This window comes from Perna viridis, chromosome 11, assembly GCF_037379345.1.
Source record: "Perna viridis isolate PV_CMFRI_1.1 ecotype Kerala chromosome 11, ASM3737934v1, whole genome shotgun sequence".
Lineage (NCBI taxonomy): Eukaryota > Metazoa > Mollusca > Bivalvia > Mytilida > Mytilidae > Perna > Perna viridis.
The window spans coordinates 22,186,351-22,214,192 of NC_142455.1; the positions used below are offsets into that span (position 1 = coordinate 22,186,351).

The 27,842-nt window shown below is 33.3% G+C and overlaps 1 protein-coding gene and 1 long non-coding RNA gene across 4 annotated transcripts; one reads left to right on the plus strand and one right to left on the minus strand.

Annotated features, from left to right (window-relative positions):
* Nucleotides 1-481: 481 nt before the first annotated feature.
* Nucleotides 482-9,240, plus strand: LOC148603361 (uncharacterized). Of its 3 annotated transcripts, none has more exons than XM_088552972.1 (4): nucleotides 482-595; nucleotides 1,364-1,716; nucleotides 7,875-7,982; nucleotides 9,034-9,240. In XM_088552972.1, exons 1-4 carry the CDS (start codon nucleotides 578-580, stop codon nucleotides 9,167-9,169), a joined length of 615 nt encoding a protein of 204 aa, XP_088409098.1. In that variant the 5' UTR covers nucleotides 482-577; the 3' UTR covers nucleotides 9,170-9,240. The 3 variants fall into 3 exon arrangements, with proteins under 3 accessions (XP_088409098.1, XP_088409099.1, XP_088409100.1); XM_088552973.1 differs by having other exon boundaries at nucleotides 9,045-9,240; XM_088552974.1 differs by having other exon boundaries at nucleotides 541-565; nucleotides 1,599-1,716.
* A 12,355-nt stretch (nucleotides 9,241-21,595) lies between these two features.
* LOC148603362 (uncharacterized) lies at nucleotides 21,596-24,250 on the minus strand. Its single transcript, XR_015916397.1, has 4 exons — nucleotides 24,017-24,250; nucleotides 22,841-22,907; nucleotides 22,078-22,151; nucleotides 21,596-21,744 (listed from the first exon to the last, which is right to left on the minus strand). It is a non-coding gene; the product is annotated as an uncharacterized LOC148603362 (long non-coding RNA).
* Nucleotides 24,251-27,842: the final 3,592 nt, after the last annotated feature.

The window sequence follows — 27,842 nt, forward strand, 5'->3', positions numbered from 1 at the left end:
TGTAGACGGTAAAGCGCGCGAAATATTAGGACTATATCCTGTACATTTTCGGTGATTTAATGAGTACTCTACTGGAATGGCGAAGGGCGATCGGGAAAAGATCACACTGGGTATGCAAATACTGACCATCATGGTGATTAGAACCCGGGAAATATATGGCCTATGGTTTACAGGTTATTTTAGGTTTAAAACTTCCTTCAAATGATGATAGCCCGAATACGATCTTCATTTGTGCTAGAAAGGATTATAACAATGAAATTGGAAATCTGTTATGCCTTTTACTATAAATACAATATTACAAGAACAACAAAGTACTACTCTTTTGACATCATTTGATCTTCGATAAAAGCAACCCGGGTTTTCAAACAAAGTACATGTATTATTGGCGATGTTGTTATACTGTTATGAATGAACAAAAATGTAATGCTGAAAATATGAATGAGTTTGTAACAGGATGAGTGACAATTTTCCGTCATCCGGTATTTTCTGAAACGGAATAGATACAATAAGTTTCCTGTGTATACATATAAAATGTATTGACATTTACCATCCTTTATGGCAACTGGTGAGTGAAAACATGAATTGTAAACGAATGGTAAGTTACATTGTAATAGTTTGTAAGGAACCAATTGTTCCTCCTTCAAGTTGAGAAACCTTGAATTGGCGCCGATATTATATAATCATAAGTACTTTATACTTGTATGTACAAATGGCACTAAATATGTAATATGGTCGTCGTAAGGAAACATAATGACAACAGATTACTACATTATGTAATCACTGGTACACGATTTTTCATATAAGATGTCGTTAGCCTTTCATAATCCTGTGTTAGTTTGCATTTTGGTTTTTTTTATGTGGTCAAGGTGAATATATTGTGACGCCAATGTACTGAACTGGTTTAAAAGTTTCTGTGGCAAGTCGGAGGCGGAAGGCAGACTCTGGGTTTACAAGAGCAATCAAGGAAGATCAAAAGAATGTAATCTAAGGGCAAAGTCCAGACATGGGAAACAGACACATACAACAACGAACATAAAATAACCAAAATAATACATACAAAGTAATAATAGCAAACGAGCAACCACTAAAAATGAGAGCATGGTCAAGGTGCACCGGTAGGATAAGCGTCATCTGCTTTTCTAGAAACACTAGTTGGGATATACGCTGGCGCTGAAAGGAAAGCTGACAATATGGAATGAAAAGTCAATGGATTGGTCAATAGTTCTCTTAACCATCGATCTGTAGGTGTGGGCCAAGATATAATTGATTTTGTAGGGTAGGATTGTTGTCTGTTTGGTACATTTTCATTTATTAAAAATGGATTTTTCCCCTATTACAACTGTAAATCTGTTGCTTTATATAGAATACTGTTCATGTGTTGGTCCTTCTTTACATTCAACCAACAATCAATGGACAAATTAAGGAACCCACGTGTATAAGTGATGTTTGCTACATAGACGAACATTTAACATACAACGAACAACTTGCTGGGAAATATTTTTCTGAAGAACAAAAATCAGTTTGTGATGGGAAAATATGTGGGGGAATGACTTATGAGACATTAAGTGAAGGTTTTAGAGAAATGTTGATGTCTTCAGAGAAGTTACAGGAGCTGCGGAGACTAGCCGAAGCGGGCCAACCTGAAGGATCCCGTCCGGAATCCACATCATCAGATGGCAGCCTTTTACAACACGACCATGATAAGTGTTGTCCAACGTATGTACAATAACTACATTAATGTTTTGTACTACAATGAAAACAAAATCACGGAACGTAAATTTGGTCAGTTAACGAAAATGTCCAAGAATAATATGAAAAACATGTACGTACGTTTGATCCTTAAAATGCTAATTTCCGTGTGCACGCTATCAGGATGTCGATGAGTAATTAAGGGGACCAAGGTCCGATCGGAAATCAAAAGGAAGTTATCCAAGGATAAGGACTTAATAGGAAAAAAAGACCTCACCCCCCCCCCCCCACCCCTACAAACACAACAAAGAACATGAAATAACCAAAGTAACACATACAAAGAAACAACTAAATGAGCAACTCAGACTCAACTCTAAAAACTGGGACCATGGACCATATGGATCGGAAGGGAGGGCGACCTCTCCTTTTCTGGAAAACACATGCTGAGTTGCTCATAAAAAAGTCAAGTCCGGGGTTGCCGAAACAGGAAAGGAAAACAATGACACGTTGAACAAATCTGTTCTCATTTTACTGACGAATACACAGTAACGATCCACGAATTCATGATGATATATTTAACCCTTTTCCAATTTCCTAAGAAGTTGACTTTTATTTTCCATCTTGTACATTGTATAAGTTCTAAATATTAAGCTGCTACTTAGAACTACTGAAATAGCGTAAAGTAGATAGCGTTCTTATTAAAAAAAGGTTTGAAGAACATTGTACGTATATCAGTGAATTTACAGTCGAACTATCCGTGCATCAATCTAATTAAAATTCGACCTATCAATTGTTTCATTCTGTCACTGCATGTATATAGGATCTAACAACATTTCATTTTACTTTCTGTTCTGACGACCCATCTTTCATGATTTAAAGAGAAAACCCCAAGGATTCTGAAAAGGTCATCTGAACAGAAAGTATAGTGGAGTATTGTTAGTTCTTACATTCAGCGACTGAATGGAACAAGTGATAGCTCTAATTTTATTTGACTGATCCATACATGTGTATTTCGTAGACCATTTGTTTCCTGGTATACATGTACACGTTATTTTCTTTCACACGTACATTTTTTTTGTATTTATCGATTCATTAATATAAAAATAAGTACGAACTGAACTCGGAAACAAGTGCAGCTTATTAAACTCCTTCTAATTTATTCTAGGATTTAAGTCATTGCTCTTAATGCACATGATATAAGTAAAAAAAAATATGATTTTTTTATGCATACATGTATACCAACTTAGCGATATCTACATTTACAGTATTAGAAGTCGGGTTTGAGTTATCGTTCTTGATACATAAGGTTTTTTATACGTCTTATGACATATTTTTGGTTGTATTTTTATTGAATGGATTTGGATGAAACTTAAGATGATTGTTCATTAGAGTATCATGCTCAAAATGACCGTTTGGGTTTTTGATCTGCTAAAGAACATGGCCACCTTTACTAAAACTAGTACATAGGGGTCAGCAACAAACCTGCAAAAAAAGTCAGTAGCACCCCCCCCCCCCCCCCGGAAATCATATTGTGAAAGCGTAAAAAGTTAATCTTTCCTATTTGATTTAATATCTCTAATGTAGATGTATTTTGATATCTCCGAATACATGTACTCGTTTCGGAATTTAATTTTATAAAGTCTGTTGCTAAACATAAAACATTGCTAAACATTTCGAGAAAACAAAACCTAGGCAAATTTTCCTCTTCGAGAAAATTTGAGAGCAAAATCTCCCGTTTTTATTATACGAGGAAAAAAACTTGCGGTTGTACAATGTTATGTCGCAGTCGTCGTCCGCGTCGTCGTCGTCGTGGTCTGGGAACACTTCGTTTCCGTGCGAAAACTTTAGTTGTGTTTGACGAATTGTTCTGAAATGTTGATATGATTTTACCAACAACTAAAAAGATTCCTATTTCATTTGGATTTTGTTGCCCCTGCCGCTTTAGAAAAAGGGTCCAAAAAAGGGTAAAAATATGCATTTTATTAAAACCCATGTAGATTGTTTTTTTTTTTTTTTTTTTTTTAGATTTTAATTATTCTGTTTTTAATGTGTTCTTTATTTAATTCGGCTAAACAAATGTACAGCAGATTTTATGTGTTTTGGACCATTTTCAAGCTATAGGGGGTCAAAGTTGGGCAACGCCTAAAAACATTATCATAACATTTTTTTTGTCCGATTTCGAAATTTTTTATTACATTGGATTCCTCATTAATAATCCTGCCTGAATTTTTCAATCAGATTTCGGATATCTCTTACAGTTTTAGAGTTATAAGGGGTCAAAAAGGCCACACCAGAATAAATCATTTTTTTGTTTTGTTTTTGATCCGATTTGAAAAAAAAAATTGATTTTTGCAATATCTGTACAGCTTATTTATCTTATAGGTAAAATAATTGTCAGAGGTAATTAGACGATAATGAAATAAGTTGATTTTACAATGTTTCACTAGCGAATGTGAAAGCGCGTGTCTACACATTTCAAAATACTTTGATGCAGGCACGCTGATCTCATCATTGCATATGAACAGACAGTAGTGCGCGCAAAGGTGGTTGATTGATTGTTGGGGTTTAACGTCCGAGCAGCAATATTTCAGCTATATTCAGACGATGAACATAAAATGGATGATAAAATGAACATGAAATGATGATGAAATGAAATAAAAGGGATGGGACACAAGGATAATAGGGTCGAAAAAAATGATTGCCACTAGCAAAAGGGAGGGAAGGGTAACGTTGGGCAATTTAGCCTCCTGTGGCGGAGCGCAAAGGTTCCTACTCCTATCGAATACCACAGCAGGGTTCTTAAACGTGCGAGGAACGTGACATCTTTCCCAACACGGTGCATCACTATGGTTTGCGGTCAGGTTTTCCGTATTATAGCCTGACAACCCCAGCATGTAACACGCCAGGGGTACCCCATTCCACCACCTGGGGCACACACCCCAGTTGCTCTGTGGGCAGAGTGCCTAGCCCCGACTAGGTTTCTGAGCACTATTTAGTCGCCTTTTACGACAAGCTTAGCGCTGCTACAGGCCTATTCTTTTGACACCCGGACCTGCACGGGGCGCGCGCAAAGGTGGGGAGAGGCTTTCTTGTTCCTGTGTTCTTTTCAACTTTTCTTTCATTATTTTATCACATTCGCTGAAATCGTATTTGTTTTTATTCATTACATCCACAGTCATAATAATTTAATCTAGTATCGTAACTTTTCCATACTTTTTATTGTTTTTAAAATTGACATTAAAAGAGTTTTTACGTCGTAAAACAGATATATATATAACTATTTGTTAAGCCAAAGAAAAAAATGATAAAACCATAGAGGAGGATGAATATATTTTAAGTATATGAAGAAATGGTGTACGCGTGAATAAATTAAATATACAAATTTTATATGTTGTAATGTTTAGATGTTTAGATTTTGGTTAGACACAGACAAAATGCTGCGCTTAGATACATGTTCAACCAAGTACCATTATTTTTAGAATATACTATCTGCAGCATATATACATGTAAAATTCAAAAAACTCATAGTCATTAGTTCACTCACAGCTAACGAAAAAGCTTTTGATAGAGACTGGGTAGCACGTAACGTGTAGAAAACGTTGGGAAAAAGACAACGTGACATCACAACATACGTGCGTATTTATCTACTATTAGACAATAAAACTCATTATTTTTTAGAATAAACAAGATATTCTGAATATTTATACCGTCCTTTAAGCGTGAACATACTTTGATAAAAATAATATTCGTAGTTATATTTTACAACCGTAAGCAAGAAAGTAGCCAATGGCCAACGTCGAAAAAATTAAGATTTGTGACATAATTGAAATACGGACAAAAAAGCTTTTAATAAAAAGACTGATTGAACATTTTGTATAAGATTTCATTAGGGTTATGTAATAAATTGTCAATATAGTTAATAGAAGCCCCGATTAAAAAAAAAAGCTGTTCGCATAACTTTTAAAAAAATGTACATTTTTACAATGTTCACATCAAAGAGGAGATATTTGTGATATTGTAATACGCTTTGATCTTATCATTACGCCATGAAATATAAGACATCGTCTGCTGCACAAACTGCTCTTTCCAAAAAAGTTTGTTTTATCAAAATACGCCAAGAAACAACTTAGATATATTGGTGAAATGGGAAGCAAGCATTTCTTAATGTTACCCGTCCGTATATGAAAATGGACGTTCTTGTGATCGAATAATGCTTTCTCTCCACAATTAACGGCATCTTTCAATGATTTATGATTGTAATCCTAAAACAACGACCATTTTCGAACATTTTCATATCTATGTTGCCTTTGATAACTCCACGTTCTAATAGCAATATTTCGGTTTTCGTAACCAGCCCCAGTTCAATCGAATGTGACACCAACAACGTACGCAACGTCAATGAGATCTATCTGTGATGTAATTTTGGTGAAGATCTGTTGACCCATGTTGGAGTTAATGCCCTTTTTGCACGTTTTTTTTTTTTTTTTTTTTTTTTGATGTTTTCGATGTAATTACATTCAAAAGTTCTCTTCACAAACTACTCTATAGAATTGAATGAAAGTTGGTATTACTGTTTTTCAGGATATCCTGCACAAAATGACCGTTTAGATTTTTGATCTGTGAAAAAAAAATGGCCACCGTTCCAAAAAAAATAAAACATAGGGGTCAGACAGTTAAATTTTCATTTAAAAAATCACCAAAACCATTAGATTTAACCAAATTCTGACCAGATAAAAGTGTTCAACATAATGATATCTATCTGTGATGTAATTTTGGTGAAGATCTGTTGACCCATGTTGGAGTTATTACTTTTTTTGCACGTTTTTGGCTGTTTTAGATGTTATTACTTTAAAACATCTTCTCCTCACAAACTACTCTATAGAATTAAATGAAAGTTGGTACACTGTATTACTGTTTTTCGGGATATCCTCTACAAAATGACCGTTTGGATTTTGATCAGTGAAAAAAAAGGCTGCCGTTACATAAAATAAAACATAGGGGTCAGACAGTAGAAATTTCATTAATCACCAAAACCATTAGGTTTAACCAAATTCTGACATGGGGTAAAAGTGTTCACCTTGATGAGATCTTTCTGAGATATTGGAGTAATTGCCCTTTTTTGGACGTTTTTTGCTGTTTTTGATGTTATTACTTTTAAAAATCCTCTCCTCAGAATCCACTGTACAGAGTTGTTTTTCAGTGTATCATACACAAAATTTATCTTCGGATTTTTTAATAGATGAAAAAAAAACATGGCCGCTATTATTTCTACTGATAGAACAGAGGGGTTGAAATACAGTTTTTTTTTGTTTTTTTTTGCAAATAGCTTAAAAGAAAAAAAACGTTAAATTTAGCAAATTTCTGATGGAGAGTAATACTGTTCACAACCAGCAGACGGACCTTTGCCAACATTTTCAAAATTATTCGTTCCCTGTTGTAGGATTTATAACCAATTAAACGTATTGCTTTGTCGTTTTAATGTATACAACTCCCTGAAACCAATTGTAACAAAATTTAATAAAAGTTGGCATATTTTTTTTTAGAGTTTTCTCCTCAAACTGATCATTTATAACTTTTCATCATTCAAAACAACACAACTTACTAAAAATAGAACACAGGGGTCAAAATGCTTTTTTCGCTATTTTTTCCTCAACTATAGAAGAATAATGAAAATGAAAGCTTCCCATAATATAAACATGATATTCTGAGTTGAGGGCAGTATTGAAATTATTTTTTAGGCGGCCATTTTAAATGTGGCTGCCATTTTACAACCATTTTTACCAGTTGCTCAGATCCCATCTGTAGGAAACTACATGTAGGTGTTTTAAGTTGAATAGTGATGACGAAAGATTGTTCTAGACTGCCATTTTCCTGCTAATTTTTATACTTAATTTAATTTCAAAGATAATTAGGTTTTTATATGATAAATAATGTCTCCTGATATGAATAGTGATAATGAAAATTTTGGATAGCCGTGATTTTTCAGTTTTCGTTCTTTTTAAGCAAATCTATACTGGGTTAATGCTCTCTCAGACCTGGTGAAATAACAGGGCATAGGGCATCCCAACCCAAATTTTTTCCAGAAGTTCTAAAAACACTTTGAAGGCATTTCCAACATTTTACAGTGCCTGAAGTACTATTTTGAACTTACAGCATTCATCAATATATATTTTTTATCTTGATAGAGCGCATCTCCTACAGATGATGAACACGATGACAAACATACATGGAAAACCGATGACAATAATACAGTACGACCACTTCAAACAACCAGTACACATCGGCAACTGTGTGTAAGTTTACAGTCACGAGTTGTTTTACGATGATTGATTGGTTGTTTCTATAATATGCAATATATAAATTAATCTACATTATCTCAGGCACTGATACTCTACTAAAGCCGGAGCCATTATATATTTTTTAACTCTAAATAAAAATAAAATGGAAAAGGAATAGACTAGTATAAATAATATATATTGTACGGAAATTAAGAAAATCGAGCATGCACATGCAGGCGAGAACATGAATGTACCGTACTACCCAAGAACGCTTCAAATGGAGTACTGAATTAAATCAAGCTTTATTTTATGGAAATACAAATAAATACCAATCATATATTATATTACAAATTTCGATATGCTGTGTACACGTTTCAAGGAGTAACCTGTCATCAACAGCATTAGAATCAAATATATAGGTTTTCCATTTTCTAAGACTACATGAAACATTCTGAAGCCAAGCAGTAGCAGTTATCTTATATCAACGAAATTTGTAATTGAGGGAGCAACCATTTGATTGTTATTTTGGGAGCTAGAAAAGGCAGGATGGTAGCATATGGTTACAAAATTCAGGGTGAAACTATTCGGGTAAAAAAGTCAGGATGAATCTTTTGAAAAAAAAATCAGGATTAAATTATAAAAAAAATCCAGGACAAGCTAGAATCAAAAAATAAAAAGACGGGATAGTCTTAACACAAACAAACAAAAATTCCCAAGTCGAAATTTTTTTATCCTAGCCCCCTCCCCCTCCCCATAAAAAATAAAATGGTTGCTCTCTAATCTAGAAAATGTGGTCATAGGATACGAGTATCATCGCTATCCCTATAAGCTTCAAATGAACATTTAGCAGGAATTTGGCGTGCAGCACCAAACAAAAAGTCTCATAGACAATAAAATTCGTTATACTAAAAAAATAATGTTCAATTAGTAATTCGATAATAAAAGGCTGCGGTTTTCTTTTTTCTTTGTGACGAAATTTTTTTTAAAAAAATAGAAGAAGCAATGTTCTGTTTGTTTTTTGTTGTTGTTTTTATGTTGTTTTTGTTGATTTTTATTTTATATTTAGAAATATTCCAGGGGGTTGTACCAATTGTCAACAGGTAAAACGCTTACATATTCTACTAGCTATGGATCCAGTAACTGAACAAGTGATGCCAGACATTTTTTATGTGAACAGTCATTGTGCATGTGTTCATATGTAAACGTACATATACTACATCTATTTATAGCAGGTACAATCGATTAATAAATATGAATGCATGACTGGCTACAATTATAGACTTGTACTTAATTAAACAGTCAAATTCAATTAAAGTACGCCAATTTTCGTAGTCACAAGCTATTTCCTGATATAGTTTTGGGTTCATTTTACTATCAGGGATATGCCAGATTGTAAAAACATAGCTTACGGGGCATTGATCGGGTTCACTAAACAAAAAATGATAAATATCTAAGAATCAATCGCCAAAAACCCTATGTCACAAATTAGGGTTCCCCTAAAAATTACGTTGTTTGTTTGTTGGGGTTTAACGTCCGAGCAGCAATATTTCAGCTATATTCAGACAATGAACATGAAATTGATGATAAAATGAACATGAAATGATGATGAAATGAAAAAAAAGGGCTGGGACACAAGGATAATAGGGTCGACAAATTTTGATTGCCACTGGAAAAAGGGGAGATGGGTAAGATCGGGCAATTTAGCCTCCTGTGGCGGAGCGCAAAGGTTCCTACTACTATCGAATACCACAGCAGGGTTCTTTAACGTGCGAGGAACGTGCCATCTTTCCCAACACGGTGCACCACTATGGTTTGCGGTCAGGTTTTCCGTATTATAGCCTGACAACCCCAGCATGTAACACACCAGGGGTACCCCATTCCACCACCTGGGGCCCACATCCCAGTTGCTCTGTGGGCAGAGCGCCCTAGCCCCCGGTTAGAGTTCTGAGCACTATTTAGTCGCCTTTTACGACAAGCTTAGCGCTGCTGCAGGCCTATTCTTTTAACACCCGGACCTGCACGGGGAAAAAAATACGTAGAAAATTATATAATACTCCAAAGGAGAACGCCCAATAAGTTTTCTAGGGGATAAAATGGCTAGAAAACACAATTTTAACAGTTATTTTTACATCGAAAACGATTAAAAAAAATTCTTTCCACAAAATATGGATGTCCCATGAAACACAGTGAATTACGCTACAATATTCCTGAAGCTGTAGTGAAAATGTAACTGACACATAAGGTAAGTCTATGTGAGGAAAAAATACCATAAAAAAATAAACAATAATTCACACGTAAAGGATAATGTTTTTATTGAAAAATATACATGATTTTTATCTTTTTTGCAAATGTGCATTTAATTGTGAATTACGTGACGGTGTCTCTTGCATCTGTTAATGGTATTAGCAAACTTTCAATATTCTTTATTATACACACACCAATGTTAGTCATAAATGACTTTTAAATGATTTTTCAGTGGCTACATATTTTTTTCACATCCTTGGTAAAGTACAAGACCAAGAATTACGTTACAGTGAATTACGTTACGGTAATTTTTTTTAAACGGATAAAAAACGCTGTTCTCTGAACAAATTAACTATAAATCATTATCAGTAACATCGCCTACCATACGGGCATCTTTAGAAAGGAAGCTGTGACGCAGGAACAATTATAAAGGTGTTCCTGTTAAGTGCAATTATTTAGATATTATTAATTTTCAGTTTAACTTAACTTAGAAACGTAGAATGGGTGTATTGGTAAGAAGTTATGACAGTAGGATATTGTTATTTATGATATATAAATCAAACATTGGTATATATTATGGTGAAACGAAATTCACAACATTGTAACGTAATTCACCTGTTCACAAACTGTGTATTTTGATTACAGAAAATGGTTTTACATGACAACTTGTCACAAGAAACATTAAATTAATGCTAAACAAATATAGAAATACCTTTCAAAAAGGAAAAGCCATTCAAAAACGATTTAATCAATGCAAGAATTTAAGTAAGCACAAAAACGATATGTAAGCTTCTTCGTGAACTGATATAGATAAATCTTTTTTTTTGTTCATTCAGATTACTTGAAACAAGGAATATATCTACAATAACATATTTGATAATGCACCTTTAAGCATATACCAACGATCAATTTCAATTTCTCAGCTATATAGATGACGTATTATCTTTGTAAAATCTTTGTTTCGTGGATTTGATACATCGCATGTACCCCAAAGAACTTGAGATAAAAGATACCACAAACACAGTGACTGTAAAGTCAGCCTCATATCTTGACCTACACGTGAGATCGATGGTAAATGAAAACTACTGACCAAACTTTACGACAAACGAGATGACATTCAGAATTGTCAACTTTCCATTCACCTGCGGCAACATCCTTTCACCCCTTCGTATAGAGTTTTTATATCACAACTCATACGTTATGCCAGAGCTTGTCGTAACTACGTAGACTTTGTATTTTGTATCGCACCAGACTTCTTACAGCTAGGCTTCTGCAACAGGGTTATGTTGCTACAAAATTGAAGTCATCACTACAGAAGTTTTATGGCCGTCATCATCCACTGATGGATCGTTACGGTGTATCCATCTGCACCATGAAAACTGATTTGTTCAACGTATCATAGTTTTCCCCTTCATCTTTTGTCTTCCCTGGAATTGACATTTTATGAGCAGCTCGGCGGATGTTTCTAGAATAGCAGAGGACGCTTAACGTACCGGTACACCTAGTCCATGCTTCCAGTTTTTAGTGGAGGCCGAGTTTGCTCATTAACTTTTGTTACCTTGTATGTATTATCTTGGTTTCTTCATGTTCTTTGTTGTGTTTGTCTGTTTTCTGTGTCTGTTCTTTTGATTTCCTCTAGAATCTTGGTTCCCTAGCTTGATTACTCTTTCAAGTGACGTTACAATATCAGCGAAAAGTTGTTTCTGTGAATTACGTTACATTTTAATTTTGATATTATAATTATTTCTGCTAGAAGATTACCCGTCGATTAATCATCTTTTGTTTTGAAACTATACCAGATATATTTGTTATAACATGTTAAGTAATTGTTCGAACCAATCGTACCATTATCATTTCCTTACATGCCACTAAAGACTTCTATATTTCTTCATGTGGCGTATATAAAAATGACAAATTTAACAAATGTGATTTGTTTTTAAATATTACTTGCCAAAATATTGCAATTAGTTGTTTTTCGTGTTTAACCATGTGTTCCAATTAAAGCATGAGAAAGCCATGGATTATATATTACACTGATATAAGTTGTGTTGGCTAGCAAATGGGCGTGGAAATATATAAGTAAATGCGTAACATCTTTAATGACAACAACCAGAGAGTCCAGAGATTCCAGAGAGTACATTTCACTAGCTGAACAAAAATATTGATGATGTTGACGATGTTGACGATTTACTGAAAATAGAAAAATGAAATACAATGTACCTATGTCGTCAACCAAGAAAATAACCAATCAAAACAAAAAAATACAAACACAATAGTAATACAATATCAATAGAAAATCAATAGAAAATGACACAAAAGCATGAAAATACAATATGTAAAAAGAACTTAATTAAGATTTAAATAATTAAATCGCTATTAAGCTTCACTGAGAAAAAAACTTATCGATCGGCACCTAACATACAGTGCAAAATTGCGGTGCACTCGAAAATCAATCTGCCTATCATTAAAATTAAAGTCCATAAACCTACAAAAATTATATCTAATTATCAAAATGTATGTAATTAACCATCGGAAGTATATTTATACAAAGATAACGTAAAAAAACTCACCAAATTAATAATATTTCCACCAAATCAACACAGAAAAACAATCGTGAAATTACAACGGAAGTACTCGAAATAGTAAACAATAACACTGGATGGAAAAGTGATAATCGAAAATGATGATTAATGATATTTGGTTTAACGGTGGAAATGAACTCTACATAAGTGAATTACGTTACAAAGTCGGTCATTCCCGTTAAGCTAATTATAAACATTCCAATTGGATTTGAATGCACAATAGTTTTCTATGGATCACATAAAAGATGTATGAATGGAAGTAGGTTACTAAATTGGCCTTCATTTTTTGCTAATTACGTTTCCAAAGAATGATAAAGAAAACTTGTATTCAATTTCATTTTGTTTTATTATTTTTTTACTAGATTTATAAAATATAGAGTATCTTTAAAAAGATAACAATATCTGAACAAAATATTTGTTTCGTGTTGTGAATTTATTATTTATCTATCGAATGATATCATTTGATGCACAGTTTTGAATATTTGGTTGATGACTCGATTCGCTACACTGCTCCATCGGATCAAATTGATACAGGGAAGATATGTAAACGTACAAAAATTGCTAAATTTTTATATAGTCTAGCTGGCCGAGTGGTCTAGGGCGCTGGACTTTGTGCAGGCGGTGTTGCCGTAGATGCTACAGCAGTTCGAGTCCCGCGGAGGGAACGACCAAAAATTTGCATCGCAAATTTGACAGTTCTAACATCGTTGGGAATTTTTCAGACCTTTCTATACGTTTACATATCTTCCCTGTATCAATTTGATCCGATGGAGCAGTGTAGCGAATAGAGTAGTCATATTCTGAGACGTTTGTATAATATTGATTTTTTGTGACATGCATCATTGATTTGATCCTCTATCCTACATAATAACATCTAAATGAAATGTCCCGTACTACCATACATCGTGTACTAAGTTACAGCCCTAGATTAATACTACAAGGAGGAATGACCCGGCCAGCGAAAGCTATATTTTATATAGCCTAGCTGGCCGAATAGTCTTTGGCGCTGGACTTTGTGCAGGCGGTGTTGCCATAGATGTCATAGCGGTACGAGTTCGAGTCCCGCGGAGGTAACGACCAAAAATTTGCATCGCAAATTTGACAGTTCTAACATCGTTTTGAAGTATAATAGACCCTTTTGTGGTAACTTGATGAGCATGCTCAATTTACACTTCAGCGAGGTAGAGGTTGGGTAGAACAAAAGATTTTTCCTCGCATAAGGACTATCCCACAGTTAACACAAAAGGGTTTATTATGTAGTAGAAGAGGTATTCTAACTTCATGGCACGTGTTTATTGACTTGGAGTGTAAATTCATCGTTCATTTCCAACTTTAATCTTGAAATAACTCGTTAGAAGTTAAGAGACAGAAATAGACTACTTTAAAACTCCTGTCGGTTTATAAATCAGCCAAAGTTATGTAACACTGTTAATAACCTAATCCAATTATAATATTCATTTTTCAAAGAATTTTTAGAAAATTGCGAATTAATGTACGAGTCTCTGTCTGTAATACTTGTTTAAAAGGGGGTGATAAATTTATCATCATAGGTACAAGTATGCTGCACGTAATACATGAAAACATGTAGTAAGTTGATCAGCACAAGTACTTCAAGTTGTATGCTACACATAATACACGCTGATACTACATGTAGTTGAACACAAGTCAGAATGTGTAATAGTGTTAATTGACTAGGAATACAAACATACATGTACTTACAAAACACAAATTGACACTGAGACTTTAATGGTATCAAAATGATTAAAGGATAATTGTCAATGCGGCATAATTGTATTTAGATATTTGACAAAGATCAAAAGTGCTCGTAAAATTTTCAAAAACTTAACTAAATTGGCAGCAGTATCTTTTTCCTAAATACTTTAAAACGAAAAAAATATAACAAACAAACAGACACCGCTCTTTCTGCAAACATATGTCCACAATGAATAAAGGTAGAGCACAGGGGCGGATCCAGGATTTAGAGTAGGGGGCACACAGTTAAAAATTGAGGTTAATTTTTTGAAATATTCTTCTCGGGTGGGTGCAATGTAGATTCTGTTTTGGTAAAATTAGCGAGAAATTAAAGTTTCAACCTAATGTAAACCGCCTAAATCTACATGTACCCCTGACAACCCATGCTTTGCAAATTTTAATGGGGCACACCCGACACGCCCCCGCCTGAATCCGCCCCTCGAGCACGAAGTGTTGATTCCATGTTTCACGTACCAGTTTTTTTTTCAGAACATAGATCTATATCAGCACAAAATAACTTTTATATTTGTAAGAAGACAATTATTGTACAAACGTTTTTACTGTTATGAAGCAGGGGTAATGGATGCCTCAACATGACACATAAATTTGTCTGCATTCTTTTATCATTAACTCTGACGTATGCTAGTTTAGCTTCCTTATCAAACTCAATCATGTCGAACGAGACGAGGCAAGAACATTTATAGGTAGAATTTGTGAAAAATAAGGATTAAATGAAAATGAACTGTTCCCATTTTAGGGGGTGGGTGGATTGGTACGCTTGTCGCACCTTTCTTTGGATCCGCGCTCGTTGTTGTCAATGTCAATTTTATCCCACTTTCCTTAGCTCATACATTTACTAGTTTTACTTAATGTGTTCTACATGTTGTGTAGATGAGGTTTCCAATTATCATATTTCTTACAAAGAAGTGTCTCGATACTAGGGGAAACATTTTGAAAGTAGCATTTGTCATGGTTTTGATTTATTATACTCCCCAACAGTAAATAAAAGTAAGGTATGTGTTTTATATGTATAATTAAAATTGAAATGTCAAATAACTGATCCGTAAATTGGCCTCCTGTAGATAGATATTTTTATCTTACAGTGCACCCTGATATCATTGTAAATAAACAATATATTACTCCAAACTACATGTATAAGTCACAGTAACATTACATATATTAGTAACACTCATCCAGCCTATTGATGTTTATGATGCACTGTCAAATTAGGTCAATTAAACAAAATGTATTTTGCACTATTGCTGTATATTCTGATTTAACGTGTAAATCTTGTTTTTGAACCGTTTTCCATTACAAAAGATGCTAAACTCTAGAACTGTCAGATCATTGCCAATCCTTAAGGAATGACTGTTATATGTTTTTGGTGGTTTTCGAAAAACCACGATAAAATGAACATGAAATTATGATGAAATGAAAAAAGGGATGGGACAAAAGGATAATTGCGTCGACAAAGTTTGATTCCCACAAGATAAAAGGGAGGGATGGGTAGGGTCTGGCGATTTAGTCTCCTGTGGCGGAGCGCAAAGGTTCCTACTCCTATCGAATACCACAGCAGGGTTCTTTAACGTGCGAGGAACATGGCATCTTTCCCAACACGATGCACCACTATGGTTTGCGATCAGGTTTTCCGTATTATAGCCTGACAACCCCACCATGTAACACGCCAGGGGTAAAATACTGGTTACGCCACAGTCATACATGTATAACAAAATTGATTATCCAATCAGAAAGCGTGTTATATCTGAGATTGAATAATTTATATATGAACATATACGTCTGTTATTTTAATCATTATCTTAATTATATAAAAGCCTAAAATATGAGTTTTACAGTGTCCGTATGCTGTATATATGTGTTTGTTTGTTTGTTTGGGTTTAACGTCCGAGCAGACAAACAAACAAACACATATATACAGCATACGGACACTGTATATATGTGAAATTTGTCTGATACTGAGACCAGTTTTCTTGGGGTAGTGGTAATATTTTTAACTTGTTTGGAATATTCTTTCAAAAAAATTAATTATTCATGATTAATTGATGTCAAATATTAATCTCTCCATCGAATGATATCTAATTTTAGACGTTTTAGTTGAGCATTAAGAGTAAAGAGTAAAATTTATTCAACATTTTTTTGATAAATCGAAAATCCCATTTTTTGCCTTTTTGATAAATTCTAACTATGAAAATCGCCACAAGTCACCAAAAGAACCCCTGAAGTATTAATTGCGATCGTGCTAAATAGAAAATATCATTTTTGTTTTACTGAAGCATAAATACTATATACTAGGATTATGGCATTGAAAAAAATGTCAATTGAGCTATTTTTTAACCGAATAGGGGTATTTATTTCTCATTTAATCAAAGCCCCGAAGTGTTACCGCAACACTCTTGGTAGCGTCAGAAAGCTGAGATATCTGGCTTCGTAATGATACCTATACATGTATGTATCCATTTATTTCGTTTTGTAGAAGGTAGAAGTTAGAAGAGTAAAAACAAACCAAAAAATGGATTTTTGTCTCAACGAGGTATAAAAACTGGCAAGAAAATACAAAAATACTCCAGATTATTTTATCTGCGACAAAATAATTCGTAAATGGTAGGTGTAAGGATACCTGAAAATTGGAAAATAAAATGAGGCTTACTTTAAGCCAAAATCTGATAGAAATTATATTGAACCTATATATGATGAGAGTTAATATGAGAAAGCGGACGCAGGTCAAGATGTCATTCTTTAGAGTATAAGGAACGATCACTTAAATATTTACATGTAGACAAGTCTTCCACAAGAAAATAAGGCTTTCCAATCACCAGATTTTGGGTGGGTGCAACCTCTGGGTGGGCATATAAACTCTCCGCATATATAGGTTCATTATAATTTCTATCAAATTTCGGCTTATAGTAAGCCTCATTTTATTTTACAATTATATTGAATCTATATGCTGAGAAAACCATGAGATTTTAAAGATATGTGATCAGTGACGAATTAAAACCAATAAAGGCACACTAAGAGAAAATTCATGTTTCATCTTGTCTACTCTATTCTAATGATAAACATACATTACATGTATACAAAACATTCCTAAAACATGAAAACAGGAGTTTGAATACATTGAAAAATATAAGCGATCAATAATACTAGGAATCAACCTGTACACCAGCATTATCAGTAGGTTTGGTAGAAGTGCCATGGGGCTGCACGGGGGGTTTATCTCAGCCTACGTACTATACGCATGCGGATGAATTTTTGACAAAACATTTGAGATTGCGGAAATGTAAATAATTGTTGATAGAGTAAAACTGTTAATTTACATAAACAAGTATCAAGCTTAGACAAATAAAATAAACATTTCAAAAACGATATCTGCCTGACAAACAAAGAAAGTATAAACAAAAGAAACAAAATCACGAATCTACTCCCATTTTCAACTTTAATCATACAATTAGTTTTTATACCAGGAACTTTCAATCTCCTGTTCAGTATGTTTATTTGATTTTACAACACTACAAAACTCATTACTTTATGCTTATTGCTACAGTACACTGTAAAAGCTTCTCGAATCTGTAATTAGTAGTCCTCAAAATCCTGTAAAGCAGAGTCTTTAAGTAAGTAGAGTTAAACGTAATGATTCTGGAAACTAGCTTTTATTGGTCTGATGAGATTGCCTGAAAAAAAAGCTTCCCGAATTGTTAGTAGTGCTTGTGTTTTGCGACATATTTCATTTTCTGCACAGTAGTCGGAGAGTGATACGCAATAACCCAGGAAACGGTTTCAGGCTTCCCGAGAAGACTGAAATAGATTCTCCTTCAGTCTCGAGGGGATTACATGATTTCTCCACTCGAGATAGTTAAGATCTAAAATTTAACTATCGAGAGTGGAGAAATATTTTAATCCCCGAGAGAAATTAGTGAGAATCTGTTTCTCCCATTAATAAAAATAAATTAAAAAAAAAACAAACAACACTCTAAATTACCTCAAAATCAACTTCGACATCAAGGACCTACCCTCTAGTCATCAAGTCATTGCGTCATTGATATCACTACCATTATGATTAGCTGATACACTACCAACTAATCTTTTAAAATATGAATAACAATGGTAAATCAACAAGTATTTAATTGATCAACACTATGAGTAACAACTGTAAACAAGGTAAGCATGGTAAGCGTGGGAGTATTCACGCGGCATTTTAATTTCCCGGCACGTGACGGGAAATTACAAATTTAATTTTTAATCACTCGCGGTGTAAATGAAGCCTATGAATTAATGGGAGAAAATACTATTTCCGTTCGACATTCGGCACAATTCCATCTGTTTTACTTGATGGTTAACATTAGGAAATAAATAGTCTATGTCTATATATATATATATATATATATATATATTCATACGATTAATATACATTCCCGGCTTCAAGGTACATGTAAAGTTCAGTCGAAACTTTGTCGAACTACGAGTGATTGTTCCAGTACGTGTACATTTCCATTCTGCCGATATAGACTGAGGCGAATCATGGTGCAGAGAGACGCCGGACAATCAATGCTTTTTATGTCTACATACGCCATATTTTGATAAACTATAATTCTTCCGTATGCAGATCTGTATTTTGGACAAAACCACACATAATGATAATTCATTTCTCACATAAATCAACCGAAAAAAGTGATAACTCTTGCAAAGAGTCAACATTATGCACAATCTTTATAATTTTTATCTCAAAAGTGCAAACTGGTCTGTAACTGTTTGTTTTTTAATATGATATTATGTTAAGGGATATTCTGAAGGTTTTACCCCTGTGGGAATTTTAGAAATCGCTACTACATATGACTGTATAAGTAAATGTCAATAAAAATGATACGGAATTAGATTAAACTCTTAATAACCATGTTACACCATCATGTTACTATCAAAACGTCTTATCTTTCATCAGTCACTTTTTGCAATATAGTGGCGCTGTAACATGTTCGAACGAAGATTTGCACCTGTAAACATGCTTTATTTTATCATCGATCAATGTGTTGATTCTATAATAGTCGTAATCTGTATGACATGATTGATTAAACGCCTAAGAATGTCAAGTTTTGGGTTATGTGTGAAATCCAATTAGATCAAAAGGCGTATTGCACGCCGTTTCTTATCTTGAATACAAGTATTTGCTATTATTTTATAAATAGCAGTGATTTAAGGAAGGCTTTACCTGTGTAATGAATTTCGATAATTCACATTGTGAAATAAATTCGGTAATTTCACTCTTACATGAAATCTAAGGCTAGGATATCTCCCGCCCAAACGTCACAACGCGTAAGTCAATCCGTAGATCACAAAATTTTAAAATTGACGTTAATTATAGCAATGAATTAAGCAGGAATTTTAAATGATAAATACGATAATCAATTGGTAATCACCAATAACTCGTGCCAAGAAGGCTTAAAGATGAACAGTTACTCAATGTTCCGTGCAGTCGTGAAATCACTGCGTTCTTTGGTATTCAAGATCACCCTTTCTAATTAATTAAGTCATCATTCCGTTTCCGGTACATTATCTCTATCTTGAAAAAAAACGTCTGCTAGATTGACATAGTTACATGTATATCTAATGTCATCCCAATTACTAATTATTACTACTCATAGCTAGAACACCAAATGTACAATAAAAACATGTTAAAACTAATAAAAGGCTCCGGTTTCGTCATTATGAGACGCACTACATAGCGTTGGCTCAGAACAGACAGCCAAATTTTAAAATTTCAGGCACTGATTAAGGACAGAGTGCCGGGCGTACACCCACTCCTAAAATTGGGGAAAAACATTTTTAGGATGAAATCTTGATTGCTTGCATATTCTACATTGTACACCTTAGAATTATCTTTGCTTGCTTCGCTCGGCATTTAATTCTGTTTATGTACCATCCATTACATCGAATTCCCGCCTCTGCTTCTGATAGCATCTCCTACGCTCTCGACAGTTATACTCGTACCAAGAACTCTCTAGGAACATGTTGATTCTTTAAATTACTATGTTGACGGTTAACACTTAGTTTGTGACAAAAAAAGAGTGAACCGTTAGGTCAACAAAAAAAACATCTTCAAATAGAATGTATGTTGATGTCGTACACTATTTATTATTACATGTATTTTAAAAAAAAATCAAGTTTGATTCTTTAACGATAGGACTGGTTTCAAAATATTTTGTGTAATGGTAATTGAAACCGCACTTTTATCTCTTTTACGCAAGCTCTCGGCTTGCCTGATAACAAAAATATTTATTTATATAAGTTCTAACATTAAATAGATCTTCTATTATACGTTCTGTATCATTCTAAACCAGTATTGATAAATAATGTGATAAATGCGCTAAAAAATGGCCAGAAAACCTGCTGCTACCTATCCTCCTTTGAATCGTTGGTTTTATCGTTATATTCATCATGGTACATCATAAACAAGATACTATATATGTAAACTATATTGAACACAAGACAATTTAAATTTGCAAAACACTGAATTGCAAATCTTGCGCCGTTTTTTCTTCAACCTACCATGTCATGTGAGTAATCATTGGATGCAGATTTGCATGGGATTTAATAAAATGCATTTTGTTTTACAATATTTACTAAAATAAATTTGTAGTTACAATTTAAAATTCATGGGATTTTTCAATATCCCATGGGATTTTTTTCTCCCATGGGACTTTTTTTCTCCCATGGGATTTTAATTTCTCCCATGGGATTTTTTTTCTCCCATGGGATATCTTGTGTTAAAATACAATGATAGTCATAGAGAGTGTATGCCTCACATACTCACTTAGTGCATTTTTCTTCTGTGCAGTATGAATAAAAAAGCTGTATGACTAAAAGAGAGAGGTTTTTTGTATTGTTTTGGGATGTTTTTGAAATTTTTAATCTTTTATAGCTTTGAAATGAAATCACTTTGAAAATTCACTTATCAACCACAAATGTAAAACAACAGAATAGAAAAAAATATTCAAAGACACTCTGACTATAAATATGCTGTTTAAGAATATAAACTTAGAATGCTGTATGAGCAGTACTTTTATCTTAGTATTTAAATAAATTATAAAAATTCTAATGGAAGTCTAAATTCAGGTCCATAATCAGCTTTTTGGCACTTCTTTTTCTTCTTGGTCAGCTTCAACCCATGAAACATGCTTCATTTCTCGTCTCTAGAAAAAAACAAGTAAAAATCTTTATGCAAACAAAATATATAAAATATTTTACAATACCATTTTATTTGTAATCAAAGTGATCTTATTTTTTCTTACTTGATATATGTTCATTTCTAATATCAACAGCTGAAATTACTTGCAATCAGACATCTAAAAGATAACATGAACAGACAAACAGACACACAGATAAAGTGCTTTCTATATAAGTTCGTGGCAGCACTTTTGATTTATTGTGCAAAGTATGAAGAACAGATGGACGGACACCAGTATGCCATAATATGTCCCGTCTCAAAAAGCAGGAGTACAAAAATTCTGGAGAACAGTGTATACCTGATATGATAAGCTATCAAGTTTGCATATACTGAATTAGTCGTTCACCATAGAGGCAAGCAGGTGGCTGGTTCCTGAAATGGTGAAAAACAAATCTGCATGATAATACATATGGTACCTCTGAATTTAGTTGAATTAATTTTCATTGCAAGCATCCTTAAAGCAGTTATCTTGTAATGCACATAAGTAACATTCAATGTTAAGTCCAACATGCTGGGGGTAAGTTTAATCAAAATTAATTAAGAGATTGTGGAGAAAGCTGTCGTTGAACTTTCAAAAAATGTAACAAGTTTAGTGTAGTCTGAGTTGCTCATTTGCTTTTGTTACTTTGTGTGTATGATTTTAGTTACTTTATGTTCTTTGTTGTGTATGTCTGTTTTCCATGTCTGGTCTTTGTCTCTGAATTACATTCCTTTGATTGCCACTATTACATTGGTTCCCTTGATTACCTTTGAAACACAAGGTATGTTAGTGGTGCAAAGATAAGAGCTTAAATAATAATGGTCCAGTTCAACTATAATTTTAGAATAGGACTTGACAAACTCTATTTGCAATTGAATATTCACACAATAAAGATATTTGTTTTTGGCTTAATCATATAACAAAAGCATCTGTATACAAAAAGAGATATCTCCTGATAGCAAGTAATAGTGATTTTTACCAGAACTTAACATCTAGCTAGAGCTTGTTTATCTTGCCTCAGACATAGTTGGTTTAATACTTAATTTTCTTAATTTAATTAAGTTCTTTATATGTCACTCACCTTTTACGAGTCATTACTAAGAATCTTTTCATGCATCCTCTAATCTCTCTTGAGCAACATAGAGCACCTTCAAAACAAAATTATACTTATTATGCATTAATTCAAAATTAGATAACTGTCAGATTCTGTATATAGACAGTAAAATGGAGTTATAAACATGTAACTGAAACAGGGGCTGCACTGGCTTCCAAAATTCTGTCACCAATTTTTTTTAATCAATGTTCAGAAATAAAAGCAAAAAGTGGTGCCAAAAAAATTTCCAATTTTTTAAAATATGACAGTACTAAGTCCACTGATGAAATTCCATGAGAAGAAAAAATGAAATCAGTACAACTTATATGCCATATATATACAATTTCCAAATTGTAACACAATTTCTCTTCAAACACAAGAAATCTTACACCCCAATTCCCACTAATGAAAACTTGCATGGACAGGTTGAAAAACTAAACTAGTATTTTTATATTTAAAATGCTAAAATCAAAACTCTGTACTACATTTGGGTCTAAAAGCACTGAATCTATTATGGTTTCAAATGATCATATCTATATTGTTAATTTCAAATTTAAAGCCTTTCTGAATTGTTAAAACAGAAGATTAACAACATAAACATGTTACATTTGTACCCATAACTATCCATATCTACATTTTAACAAAAAAAAACATTTGTACTGTACCTTATGTGAGACAGTACCTACCTCTATCTAGTTTGTCTTACTGCGTGCACAGATAAACTTATGGAACATATACAAAATGTATTATTCCAACATTCAAAAATGGTCATTGCTTATACTGTTTTAGTCACATTTTTCAGTCGATATTTATTCCATCAATTGTAGAAGAATTACCATTGCAGTACATAAATAAAAATCATTGCTTAAAATATGAAAACTATAAAGTTTGACTCTGCCACATTTTCCCAAAAAAATGGCAAAATATTGAAAAAAAAATCCAACAAAAAAGGGGGGGTCTAATCCAGACCATACCCTTTAAAAAGCCATCGTGTTTACATGGTTTTAGTAAACATTATCTGGAAGTGAGACGTGCTGTTGTTGTCCAGTACATGCAGCCCCACCTGTAGCAGTAAAATGGTTATGACTGAGTGATCCTTCAACTCGCGTTTATTTCCGTTTAGTAAACGACAATATCGAATACTCGGGAATGAATGATACTAACCTGTTTCTATTTTGGAAAGAACGAGTTTAAAATATTAATTGCATCCAACATTTTGAAAGCAGTGAAAATCCTTATTCTCGCGTGCTTATTCTCATGCGAAGAGTTTCTCAATGAGTTTGGAAATACAGGGGAAAGAAACGAATTATGGTGTAATGTGACAAGTTATGATTTGACCACGGACCAAAAGGTAACAACACATGGAAACGTTCTATCGTGCATCACATTTCACACTCCTAGTATTTTAATCGTAAGTACTTTTTTATCAGGCTTTCTAAAAATCAGACAGCACGTCAAAAACCAACCCAATTTAATTTTATTACTTGTTTAGAAACAGTTACTGATCACATAATCTTAGTTTTTTATTTGTTTGTTGCGCTAAATAGAGAAAAAGTATGTACAAAAATGTAGATTGTAAATGAAATTTGCACAGAAGCATCGTTTGTTTGGTAGGTTTTCTTCACCGTGAATTACTTTTTATCCAACATGAATCACTTTTCCATTAGCAGTGTCTGAATTTTATGTTGACTGGTACTTAACATTTGATCTAAACGGAACCTTTCAGGGTTCTCCTAAGTGTTATTTGTACAAATTTGTTGTTGAATTTGTACCAAGTCTGCAAAAATATTTAACAAAACGGACTTATTACAAAAAAATGCCTTACTAGATGTAAACTAAGATAATCATCACATTCCTTGTTTGTTGAAACTGGGGGTTACTATGGTATAGAGATGTCAAATAGATAGTGTGCTTTGTGCACAATTAAAAGTGTCGAGGATGAATTTCATTTTGTATCGAGTTGTGACGCCAGTATGTCTAGCCTAATTATTTTAGAAGCCCCTCCTCTTTCAAAATATAGTACATGCATATATTTCAAAACCACTGGAAATTTCAAGGTGATGCGTAATTTATGTAGGTTCCTTGTCCATGTATTTACAGTCTTAACTTAATTACTTTAATTATGATTGTGTATTTGCATTTGTAACGTATATTAACTTCTGTTCAGGTGTTAGAATACTGGGATATGTACTGTTGTTTGTTGTAACATTGTACTGGTGGACATGATTGCCTTACTTAACTTATACAGATATTGATTTGAATTGATCTTTACAATGAATTTTAAAAATCAAAATCTGCAGTCAAAATGTATACGTAAAACTAAAATTTTCGTTTATTACGAGAAAATTACTACAGGTATTAACAGCTCGATATTCCGTTTTACTGTTAATTAAGTACAATATACAGGAAATGGTCGGTTTAGCTGGGGGCACTTATAATCTAGGTAATAAATACATCCCGTAATATGGCTTCGCACGTGTTTCGTGTGGCAGATCAAGATATTTACAAAATAGGAGCTGACATAGGACCCTAAATTTAACCAAGAAAATTATGAAAATGATATATTCTATTCACTTTTATCGAAAATATGTGAAGCAACTATTTGTTTGATTATTTCTTATGCACAAATGTCACATTAAAAAAATCAATTTATAAGGGGACCAAGGACAGCCGCCATAAAACCTGGTTTAATTCTCAATGTCCAAAGGAAATGCCTGTACCGAGTGACGATGACCATTGCAATGGTTGCAAACTTTCCGGTTGTACTTTGATAATACCATTTAAATTTTATGCAGACTTTTCATTTCGACTCTTATATAGATTTTATCACTTCGATAACTTTGTTAATAACCATTCATTTGTTATGGAAAAATATTCATGTTTGTTTCTCACCCTTTGTTTTACGGTAATATTCTACACATAGCACGGAAAGCTCGATACTCGCCCAATAAGTAAACTAAACCGTTGAATAGGCTTATTCGTAAGGGATATAATGTTATGATATTCTTGTCATTAGATTCTTTTATTCTCTAAACACCATTACAGTACAGAGAAGACAATACAGTTAATACATAAATATTCAGCGCATGACAATTGTGGAAACTATAATAAGATAACAGAAAAAAAGATTAAGTAAATAACATTTTAACACATTTTGACAAATTTCAGATAGTGGCATTGTAGAGGACTAACCTTGAGAAACATTTTTAAAATCAATTTCGATGAGTTTAACAAAATTACATAGGTTTCGTAATTCATGCTTGTTTTTTGTCTGAAACAGATCTTTAAATTTCAGAACATTCACTCGCTCTAAATATCTTTTGTTTAAAAATTGCTTCCTCGTGTCCGAAAAATGGAGACATTGGAAAATGACATGGAACTCATCTCCATGTTCTCCATTATTACATAAGGTACATAAACTTGAGTTATCAAAGTTTTGCCAAGTTGCTGTTTCGCTTGGTAGTCTATGGTTGCCTACTCTGAATCTACAAAGAGTAATAGCATCCTTTTCGTGTAAAATATCTAAATAGTTTTCGAATTCAAATTTTTCTTTAATCAATTTATAACAAAAGCATTTATGCGAGTTTTCTACGTCGGATCTCCATGTTTGTTGAAACTGGTCTTTTAATCGCAGATCTTTAAGGATGACATTTTTTTGGTATTTCATTGATTCGCTCATGGAGTCTTTAAATAGAAATTGGACCACTATAGGAGAGTTCGCCAATCTCATTAGGGATGTCATATTCACTAATTTTCATATCATTAAGTGTCAAATTGGTTGGCAAATAAACAACGAAATAAACAATTAGCAAATTCATGATTAGAATCCCAATTTTCAAAACTTTATAACTTTGTTATTCTACATCCATTTTTAGTTCTGTAAAATGTTTCAGTTAGATAAAATAATTCATATTTTATGTGTAAATTTATTACTCTTTTACTTAAAAATAAATTTGAAATGATATTTATATGTAAACCTCTATTATCATTAAAAATTATTTTAAATTTTTTATGCTCACACAGTCTAATTACTGAATATTTATTTTAAAATTCCGTGGATAAAAAGAGTATTATTGACAGTGTAGAGAACCAAAAGAATTTGTCAATTACCTTAAAAAACGAAAACGTTATGATGATATAAAGTTGATGCCCCATGCCAATCAAGGGATTTTTTGCCAACCAAATCCAAATCTCAGGTAAGTGATGAAATCACGAAGAACTCTCTAATATTTTAAAAAAAAGTTTTTGGCATGACATTGGTTGTGTCCTTATTGTATGACGTGTGAAGCACCGTGGCTAAAACCGCGCATGGGAAGAATTGAAATTGATTTTACATATGATAGGGACATCCAGACTTGGGACCGGCAAGTTATCCGGGCGGAGTTAATGTCCATTTAAAAGATTTTTCAATAATAGATCCAATACAAGGTAGATCTATTTAGGTGTAGATTACATCTTTTTGGCATTTTTGGGTATATATATATATTCCTAACTTCTATTTTATTTTCATATTTTTATGAAATATTTGATATCACTGCCTTTTACAGGTAGACTGATACAATTAGTGCCAGTCTTTTTAAGCGCAATTCAACCACGGGGAAATATGTTGGGACAATTAAACTAGTTTTTTATCCAATTGGCGCAAACGTTGAATCGAAATACGCGCAATGTACACTTTCATTGAACTTCAACGTGTAGACACTTGGTAACCAATATGAACTGTACAAAATAGTATGTTCAGTGTACACCAGGTATAGATTGTACATATAGAATCCACCGTATAGTGTTTCGAAAAGTAGAATGGGTGAATCTTATTACACGTATGTACAATACAGTTTAATGCATATCATATAAATTGTAGCTATAACCAGTTTCCCTACATGTATGTAGGCGATTTTGAAATTATACAATTAAGGATTTTTACGGTAATGTTGGAATATACTAGTATACCTTTGTCATCATCTCATCTGTAAAAGCTGCTTGTATATAA

What these genes read in the sequence shown, in the direction of transcription:
- LOC148603361 (XM_088552972.1), top strand. An exon ending in CATGATAAGTGTTGTCCAAC is followed by an intron (nt 1,717 to 7,874) that starts GTATGTACAATA and finishes TTATCTTGATAG; the next exon opens with AGCGCATCTCCTACAGATGA. An exon ending in GTACACATCGGCAACTGTGT is followed by an intron (nt 7,983 to 9,033) that starts GTAAGTTTACAG and finishes TTTTATATTTAG; the next exon opens with AAATATTCCAGGGGGTTGTA.